This window comes from Harmonia axyridis, chromosome 3 (assembly GCF_914767665.1).
Source record: "Harmonia axyridis chromosome 3, icHarAxyr1.1, whole genome shotgun sequence".
Lineage (NCBI taxonomy): Eukaryota > Metazoa > Arthropoda > Insecta > Coleoptera > Coccinellidae > Harmonia > Harmonia axyridis.
In genome coordinates this window covers 14,564,942-14,575,633 of record NC_059503.1, presented here as the reverse complement: position 1 = coordinate 14,575,633, position 10,692 = coordinate 14,564,942, and the positions used below count along the sequence as shown (strand labels likewise).

Here is a 10,692-nt window from a genome sequence, read left to right as displayed (position 1 = left end):
GGCCACAAACTGGGCTAAATTGCCGCCCCGTGAATGGAGGTGCCTGAAACAGTCGCTTCACTGTTTCACCCCTAACGCCGGCCCCGGATATAGTAGCTCATATCCAAGGTTAAAATGATAGGATTATCTTAAGGTTGGAAAAACTTGCAAGTTTTCATGGGTGGCATAGCTTATTACGAAAATTAAAATGGCTACATTTTTTCATCTACGCTGAATCGGAAAAAATGGTAAGGGAACAAAGTGTACCTCAAGAATGTACTGTAAAAATATATGTACAAGTCAAAAATTCACATAAGGGTCCAACACCATATTATGCAGAAATATCCAGATTTCCAGAAAAAGTCAAGATATAGAGATAAAATAAACGAAAAACGACAGGCCTTCCATCCATTTCTAAAAGAAATAGTTTTCAACCAGTCTAGAAAGATGTGTCTCGCATTTTATGTTCAATAAGACATTGACTTCAATTCTTTTTTAAATCCGAAGGATATCTTGTTTCCAACTCTGGCAACGCTGTATTCTCAATGTAAACCAGATGCGAGAGAATTCGAAAACGTTCAAGTTTGAGACCAAGTAGTTCTGAGGTCTGGTGTGATACTACTTATATAACATTTTGGAGACAAAACGAAAATAGCCCAGTCAATTGTTCTGTTTATCATTATTCATATGGAAGTGCATTTTTATTCAAATAATTGTCTAAAATGATATATCGTGAGAATAGACAAATCGAACGTAAAAAAGTGTTGGTATTTCGAAGTGAAAAAAGTTATTGATGGAATATTTCTGATATATCTGTTATTGTCTAGGTGAGTATTCATTCAATTAGTGGAGTACATTTCAAAGCTATTTGCTCTTAATTTCATATTGAATCTTTATTCTTACTTTTCATCAAGGCTAACTGACAGTCAGTAATTTTATATCGAACTGGTTATGTCGCATTGGAGAAAGCATCTAAAGATCATTATAAATTGCAGAGAAATTCCAAACAAAAATCAAGAAATTTTATTGAGAGAATGAATTTTTTTATTTCTCCAATTCGAGCAGTTGTTAGCAAATTATCAACAAACCGGCATATCTGCGATCTTGAGAAAGGTTTTCTAAATTAGGCACCTATTCCAGATCCGATTGAACTACCAATATTTATTTAATGATATTGTATACAGCTCATTCAATAATTTAAAAATTTTGGATTTTATATTTAACACAACAATTTTCCCATCATACCTCGTTTGTGCTGCGAATTTATTCAGAAAGAATAGTTTGTTATGAAAACTGTAGATATTTGAATCATTCAATTCGAAATATTGCTATTAAATCTTGATATAGTTTAGTTGCGATATTGTTATTACTCCCCATCTTTCTATGTTGAAGGTAAAACCATAATTAGTTAAAAATTATTAAGCCAGGCAAGAGTGTTTTATATTTGACGTGAAAATATCAGAACTGAGTGTTATGAATATTCGCGAGAATCAGTTTTTCATCAAAAAAATTTCAACGATATTAGTAGGTACCTAGAATTCAACCATAAATTTATGTATACGGCTAATTTATATCATTCGTTGAATTCATTATATTAGAAAATATTGTCGAACCCCTTTTCATTTCAAGCCAAATATAAACGTCGATCACCGGTGAATAGGCATTTTGAATTTAATTAGAAGAGTCAAAACCCCATTCAAAAATATTCAAAAGGTAATGTATCATTATAAACATAGGGTTCTGTTTGCCTACTACTTCTCAACTACTAACATATGTCTGGTGACAAGTGGGATAAGGCTTAGGTTAAGATAGAGGACATCTTTTTGTTTTAGATATACAGGGTATTTTCGAAAATTTGGATAAATATTGAAGGGGTCCAACTTTCAAAGCAATCCTCCGAATTAAGTGACTTTTGTTATGATGAGAGAGACTAGGTTTTCAAAGAAAATTCTTTCCAGAATTCCAGGTCCGTAATAAAGATTTTGTTTTAGTGCCGGTTTTTTCACATGAATTCAAATGAATAAATTTATTCCTACAGCGCAGGTAGCTAATAAATTATTTTGTTTTTTACGAGCGATATCCTTTTCTATGAAATATTCCTGTATACATGTTATACTTTCTATTTCACTTTTATTCTTTTATGTTTTCGATTCCCTCTCAAAAAAACCTTGTCCTTCCTGGACCCATGGAAATATTCTTGAAAGGTGGTGTCACCACTGGTTCTTCAAATGGACCGCACTTATTTCATTCATTCAAATCTTTTGAATGTAATGTGGTTATGAATCTGTATGTAATTTTTTATGCATTTTCGTTTATTTCCTTCGAGAACGTTAATTGCGTAGTTTTCTCGAGTATTTCCCTCCTGCCAAAAATTCTATGTATATGGAGAACAATTATCGAAAATTACAGCGATAATTGCATTGTAGGAAGCGAAACAGCACTGCGATAATTTGTTCTGTTCATAGATGCACAGTTTCTATGCATCTTACACAGTTCGAATCTATGGCAATTCCATTCTAAATCAGTTTGACAAGTGATGTAACAGTTTATTCGGGAAGTATTCCCCCGAATTACACTCGTGCATCAAAATGACCGGATAATTTCGCATTCCAGCGTGTTTTCTTCGAAAAACTGAATTCGGTCATTCATTTCGGTCATGAGTTCAAAATGAACTCATGCAGTTTTTATGACAACACGCTGTCATGCAAAATTATCGGTAATTTTGATGCACTTGTGCAATTACTTACGAAAATTACTTCAACTACAATTTGAGTTTGGAATAACTGGAAATGTTTCCGATCTGCCTCTATGAAAATATTTGAGATGCAGCTTCGTGATATATTGTTTTTACTCAGAGTGACATTTTATCGATGATCTTCCTAACCTACGTGTTGTTGAAGATTCAAACGAATTTTGTCTCGAATTATCTCAATGAACTTGAAAGTTTGGCCAAAATCATGCGATATGCATGCAAATCATCACGATTATTTTGGATAGTTTAGACTGCCAATTCACACCAGACACGCATGAGATATGATCGAATTCAATCTATTAATTCACACCAAAACTGAACTCAAATGATGGAGCGTTTGTTTTATTTCATCATCTTAGTAGAGATAATAATCGATATCAGTATTCGAAAACTTTTTCAGGTGGACGAATATTCATAATTTTTTATTGGTCGACGACTTTTGCTAGCTTCACTGACGTGGAGTCGGGTGCTTTCGAGCGCTCGTCCTTTCTTGCGCCCATTTAGCCCTTTGAGATCTCAGAACTCTAAACTTCAAATGGATAATTTATACATACACGCAACATATCCGAACAATCAGATCATTATCATGGAAATATTGGGTAGTTCTTTTCTAATATATATTTTTTAATTTTTTATGGATCTCATTATGTGATCAGTTTGAAATTATGCTCATAGCTTAAAATTGTTATTCAATATGAACACCCGAAATCTCAACTTAATCGGTTTCGTGGATACGAAAATAATGGGTGATACTTTTTGGTATTTAAATTTTATATTTTTCTTATTTTGCACGTTATGCACATAACAAAATTTAATAGGCATTAGATAACAATAAATTGTCAAATAATTCCTATGAAGCAGGTATATATTTATTTTTTTTTCAGTATTATCACATCATCTTACATTCCACTACCAAAAACCTCATCTGTACCGATATACCTGCATCTCTAGGCAATCAGGCTCAACTGATTTTCCATTGACAACAGCAAACATCGTATACAAGGTAAAAAAAAACAACTTTATCACTCAATTTTTGTAATATCGGTATCAATTCTTGTTTGATTATGTTGACAAGTATTTATGGTATTTTCGGAGTGTTGATTTATCATCTTTGAAAATCAGTTTAAGAACCATTTAGGCTTAAATTCAGAGTTGTTCACTCACAAATACTAATTGAATTTTTTCAATGACCTAATCAGTGTTATTTATTCGGTGATTATCTAATAATTATTGTGCAAATGTTTCTGACGTCTGGCGTCAGTGCTTTTTTGGCATTTCAGTTGTTTATTTTCTCCAATAACTAATGACAAATAGGTAAAAAAATTTTTAAATAAAGAAAAATGAATGTATGAGACACTCAATCATAAAACAAACTACAAATTTCGCACAATAGTTTATCATTTCATCCTATTTCGAGTTCAATGATGTTGGAGTACCTGTAGTACTCTTGAAGATGATCATGTTGACGAATAATGTCGAATTTTTAAGGAAAAATGAGTTTTACTGATTAGTCTTAGTGTTAGAGCTAGAAAATCGATCAGTTTAGCAAAAATGTAAATAGCTTTCACTTTTCTGAGAAAAATTCTGGATAGCGCCAGCTTAATCCTCATAAAAATTGGATTATCCATTGGTGGAGCCGTAGGTAAAATGAAAAAAATCAAATATCTAAATTTATTTGAGAAATAGAATGAATATTTCAAAATGAATTTCATCCACGAGAAAGAATCGATTTTTTTTGAATTTTGCATGAACTTACAGAGATTAAGATTTTAGATTTCACAAAATAAAATTTTCAGAACTAGGATAAATGGAAAATGAATTTAAAATGGCCCACAAATGATAGGATTAAATACAGAAACATTAGAATTTTCAATTCGAGAGTTGTTTATAGGAATCAAGGAGAATTTCCGAAAAAATGTAAATATTGCTTATTATTTTTGAACAAATACTATATCTCAAGCTATTTTGGATAGGTATTTTTCGTCATTCCTGAAAAATAGGTACCTGGAGTTTCAATAAATTAAATGTGCATTTAAATTTGCTCGAAAACATATCTCATTGTAATAAAGCTGTTGTTGATTACGATTTGTTATCTATTGGTGATATGCCTTGCAACAAGGGCTTAAATATTTTTGACGATAATTCAGTCTTCTGTCAAACACGAGACGAACATCTACAGAGTTTTAATTGAAATATAAGGTGAAGGGTGTATTATAAGGTGAAAACTAAGAATAAAAGCATATTTCTGCGTTGCAGTACGTGTATTATTTTTGAAAGTGCCTTGATGTTGACGGTTTAGCTCAATTTTCAAGCAAAAATGTGGTTTTATTGGATAGGTCCGGGACTTATCGAGCAGAGTGTTATAATTTCTTGGGAACCAAGAACCTAATTTCAATATTGGAGTGAACGGATAGGGTACCACTTTTGTCTGTTTACAGGGTGACTCAAATAACACGATCCAGTTGATATTTTCATGGACATTGTTTTGTCGGTAAGATGTTTGTGAATTTAAATTCGTAAGGTTCTCGTCCTGTGTAGAAAACTTATTGAAAAAAACTATTATAGAGAATTAAGTGTTCGAGTGAACGAAATTTAATGAATGACATGCTTAAATTGCATTGCGTCCATTTTCAAACAGGTACAAAGACTTTGTTTATAATTTTCTCCTGCATTCTGCAGTTATTCAAATGTTTTTTTCTTTTCATGCTAACATCTTTTCTATGGCGAAAAACATCTAATGGAAAATTTGTGACCTGCTTTTATATAAATCCATTCAGAAACTTAACCAACTATCAAATTTAATAATTTTAGTCGGAACGGAAGACAAACAGAATTTTTTCAGCATACTCATAAAGAAAATTGTGAAATCTCTAAAATTACGCGTTACTACTCTCCTATTGTCTTCTTGAGGGGGTTGCCATCTATTTTTAGGAAACAATCGTACAGCTACGAATTTTCAATCACAATGGAAAAACTCATAGGTGCATATGTATATTTATCACTCGATAATTTTTTGTGGGCATTTTATGTAATTTCACGAATAAAAATGGTTCTCGAAGAGGGGCATTAAACTGTTCAATAATTTTATGTATAACATTGTATATCGAAAGGAGAACAATCAAGTTTGTATTTCTATGTGATATTTTGTTAGCACCTGTATTAATCATCTATACAGAGTGTGATTCTGCATGAAAAATAATAGGCAGTTTGTTGAAGAGCATTATACTGTTCAATAATTTGCATATCGCAAGAAGAACAATCGAGCTTGTAGATGTTTCGTTCAAGATACGGGGTGTTGAAGTTTTTCTTGAAAACTGACCATTTATTTATTGTTGTCAATTTTTTGAGGGGAAAAATTGGTATGCTGCTGAGATATTTCAAACTGAAAATGATTTTTCAATAGACTGCTCAATTTATGACAATAATGTCTTTATTTCATATCAGACGCCTTTTTATACGCAAAAAATGAAACATCTTAACTTCAATACATTATCAATAATCTCATGATATGGATACTTAATTTATTAGAGAGATGAAAAAATATGCTGTTTAATTTTTTCCATAAAAATGATTTTTAGATTGTTAAATTATCTCAGTGGCGTACCATTTAAAAAAAAACCATACCTGTATGTAGGCGTATGATGAACATAAAATTTTTAATTAGATATCAATAAGAGCGCAATAACAAACTCTTGAAACTCACCAATTTTCGTTCGATGGTCAAATGTCAGTTTTTAAGAAGAAGAATTTTAACACCTCGTATCATGGAATACGAAGCATTTGTGAACAAACTATCATTATTTTGTCATGAAGAATCGCTACCACTTATTCATGAATATCCTGATGATGATCTCCATAGATCTCGTGATGTCACATAAATCTTTTTCAAAGATTTTCGGTACTCAACTAACACAGCTACTTTTTGTTCCAGGTCTAGAATTTGTACATCATGCTGCTATCCCATAGTCCACCAGTTTTCTCACACAGCCCGCCAACCGATTTCTTGTCACAACCTTTCCACAGCTCCTTCAGAGATGTACCTAGAATTCGAAGATCAACTTCTTTCCCAGTCAGATGTTCAACCAAACAATTCACCCGACCTAGTAAACCGATCCTTATAACGAGAACATCAGAAGAAACGTCTTCCGACGAAGACAATCTCAGCCCGACCAAAAACAAGAAAAAAGTCGTATTCGCGGATGACAAAGGGATGTCCTTGACCCACGTACGTCTCATGACAGAACCTTCAAATGTACCTCCGCTATGGACCAAACGATTCCTTTTCGAAGTAACTCGAGGGATCAGTGCAGACCCGGTGAAATCGGACATAAGTTGGGAGATCACCTTTGCACAGCCGGCATCTGACTATATAGAGTTTCGTCACAGACTTGACACCCAAAATGTTTGCTTGGAAAACGTGCTGATCAAGGAGAACGAAGCACAGATCTTTGGAACGGTGAAAGTTGCTAATGTGTGCTTCGAAAAGACTGTATTTGTTCGATCGTCCAGTGACGATTGGACCAACCACGAAGATACGCCTTGTTCTTACGTTCCTAACACCTTACCATCGCCTGTTGCTGCTTCCGCTTATGTCCTTTATGACACCTTCACATTCAATATGAACCTACCCAAGGAATCTAAACGTCTAGAATTCTGCATATGTTTCAAAAGTAACGACGCTGAATACTGGGACAACAACAATAACAGGAACTATCTTTTGCTGAAGAGGATACAGTTTCTGCCGAGGACGAACTCCACTGACAGTTTTTTGAAGGGTCAAAACAAGATGTCTAATGTAGAGACGAAAAGTCAAGATTCGTACATTGAAACATCGTCTCTAACCACAAGCACATGGTCTGAATTTGCCAGTTGGACGAATTTTGAAAGTTGTGGGCCTTATTGGTGATTTTGGGATATCAGAAAAGTTCTGAGATGTGATAAAAAAAGTGAAAGGTCAGTATTGTTATAGGATTTCTGAAGGCTATAGGTTATTTCGGATGTTTTAATGTTTATATTCGAGGAGATTAAAATAATGTTAATTTGATAGTGTTTATTCAATTTAAAGGTTTACAATGGATTGATAAATTTCACAATTACGTTATTTATGAAAAATATCGGATTCAATTTTTGAACCTTCATTATCCATTCGATTTTTGTATTCACAGGTTGGTAATTTTAGTGTGAAAAAACGGGTTATCTGGTGATTTTTCATTGATGGTCTTCAAGGACAAGGAAGATACATGAATAACGAGCGCTCAAAAGCTTGAGACTCAACTGGTTTTTAGAATTTTTTTTCGATAATCGGATCGAATTTTCTAAGATTCTGATGACGCGATTAACAAAATATCTTGAAATTGTTATTTTATATATTCTGACTGAATCTAAACACAGTAAAATTTGTTGTCAATGAAATATACATTTTCTTTAATTTCTGTTTGCACTATGTTTATCTATGACTATGTTAACGCGATCAAAATTTTGCTCAAGTTTTGCAATTTGCCAAATTAAAGTTGAATTCAACTTAAATTTGGCAGTGCTATCTTGATATAAAGTTTTCATCATGTGATATGCTCATTTGGAATGCAAATATGTACAGGGTGCTATTTTTTCAGGAACAGTGATTGCTTCTTTCCTCAAGAACTTTTATCTTAAAATTCCTTAAAATGATCCAAAGACTTGTATGTCATCTTCGTCTCCAATTTAGAAACACCCTGTATACGGAACTCCTTGTAGAATTATGCCCATTAAGATAGTTGACCGCGGTATTCGAGATTGAATCTATCTTGAAAATCTCAAGGATTTTCCGTTCTAGAATTATCGTCTTTACGGCCGGTCGGGTGAACATAATTGAATATGAGGACGGATTCGTCAGAAGTGAGTCGAATCTCATCGTTTGAAACCATTCCAGGTTCAAAGTTACCGACATTGTAACAAAATTTGGTTTGAACTTTCTATACCTCTCAATCAATAATAATAGTGGAGAACTGGAAAAGACTATATCGGCTATAACCAGTAGAAGAAAACACAAATTCTGAATCACTTGAGAGGTCACAGATAGAGCCAAGATCGAAATAAAAACATTACATAAGATCTACGTTGTTCAGTATAGTGTGAGCCGATATATTGAATCAAAATAAAATTAAAATCATCCTCTATTTATTTTACTTCGCATAATACGCTTTATGTACCTTGACATCATAAAATAAGAATGACTTTTGGTCGATTATTATCATGCTAAATATTGAATTATTCTGGAAAATATTTACATTTTGAAACATGCGAATCTTGAATTAAAAAATATCGGATAAACTTAATATCAACACAGAGCCGGGGTAGTTACATTATTTTCAACTCAAAAACATCTAGAACGATTTTATGATTTTCGATTTGTTGGTTATGCCTGAATCGGAAAATAAACAGAAAAATTTTTAGAAATGAAAAATAAGGTAAATCACAGAGAAGCCAGAAGCTACATCGTTTTAGAATCAGAATATAACACCCGGTCAATTCAAGAAATTAAAAATGGAATGAAATTAGGAAAGCTCTGGTGTGAGATCATGAGCTATTGAGAGGTGTCATTTCCCCTGAATTTTCGACAGTTCTGGATATGCCATCGATATGAAATTTGGCACGAAGCTTGAACTGGTGACTATATACACATGCAGAACCTCAACCCAATCTAATTTGTATTTTTAAATATTCTTGAATTTGGTTTGGTCTATTTTCTGTTGAAGTAATTGTTTAGAAGAACTAGCGCCCAGAAATGAAAAAAAAAATGTATGAAGGTACAAAATATCTACAATATCTCAAAACTATCATCATCATTATACGAAATTTCCAGTGTTTTTATTAAAAATTTTCTCTCTTTCAGACTGTCTGAGATCTTGTGCATTGGGCTATTTGTACAGCGGTTATGAGGGCCATTGGAATACTGAGAATGCACTTAACATCTGCTCCATGAATATTGATGATGGAAGTTTACTATCTGTGATAAGATTTAAACTATGCTATATCAAAATTTTCTATTTTATATATTTCGACTATCCATATTTTTTTGATACCATTTTGGAGAATATGTACCTACTACACGATTGAGTTTCAACTTTATCCTTTGTTTTAGTATTGTGACAACATTTCAATTATTCTCTCCAAGAACGTTTTTATCTTTTTAGTGTAGGACAAACCAATTATTTGATTCGTTGTTATTATCGTCTCCTTTTTGAAGAGATAATTGAGAACTTCTTCTGAAATGATTCCTAAACATTGAAATAAACTTGCATGATAATTTGCATTTACATATCAGTTACGATAATTCACAAGGAATTGTTTCAATTGAAAACTTTATGTATTTCGTTATCTCAGTAAATGTATATTTCTGTTCATTTATTACGTGAGATATGTACAGCATTTTAGTTTTATATAAAATTCACGACATGAATAGTTTGCTAGATATATATATTTAAAAAAAAACTCAAATATTCCTGATTATTGGTGCCATCTGTTGTGTTTTTAAATACTGAATTTTTGAAGATATTGATGTAACCGAGTAGGTTGCTTCATTTTTATTGTTTTGTATATTTCATGTTTTACTGTTACGTTGTTGTTTCTTTTTATGGAACTGTTTATCAAATATACTGAGTTACTTCGTAGATATTATATATATACTACTTTTAATAAAAATAAATGATTTTATTTTTGTTGTTTTTTTATCTACATATTTATTACATAAATTTTTGCTATCAAATCATTTGGCTGATCTAGGTTTATATTATAATCTTACCATAATACTTAGGAATAGGTACAAAACCAAATAAAAATCGTCTGGTACTATGTAGAAGAATTTAGAAAATTGAATGTATTTCATCTTTGGATTGCTCATCATATCTCCATAGTGTAGAGAACAAAAGTTTGATAATAGAATGAATTATGGGAAATATTCTGATCTTATCTGAATTATTTAG

General features: G+C 32.3%; 1 protein-coding gene across 2 annotated transcripts; it reads left to right on the top strand.

The window, feature by feature from the left end:
- The first annotated feature begins 544 nt into the window (after positions 1-544).
- Positions 545-10,423, top strand: LOC123676189 (protein phosphatase 1 regulatory subunit 3C-B). Of its 2 annotated transcripts, XM_045611929.1 has the most exons (4): positions 545-806; positions 3,616-3,734; positions 6,663-7,684; positions 9,603-10,423. In XM_045611929.1, exon 3 carries the CDS (start codon positions 6,681-6,683, stop codon positions 7,635-7,637), a length of 957 nt encoding a protein of 318 aa, XP_045467885.1. In that variant the 5' UTR covers positions 545-806; positions 3,616-3,734; positions 6,663-6,680; the 3' UTR covers positions 7,638-7,684; positions 9,603-10,423. The 2 variants fall into 2 exon arrangements, with proteins under 2 accessions (XP_045467885.1, XP_045467886.1); XM_045611930.1 differs by lacking the exon at positions 3,616-3,734.
- Positions 10,424-10,692: the final 269 nt, after the last annotated feature.

What these genes read in the sequence shown, in the direction of transcription:
- LOC123676189 (XM_045611930.1), top strand. Translation starts at nt 6,681, where the DNA reads ATGCTGCTATCCCATAGTCCACCAGTTTTCTCACACAGCCCGCCAACC.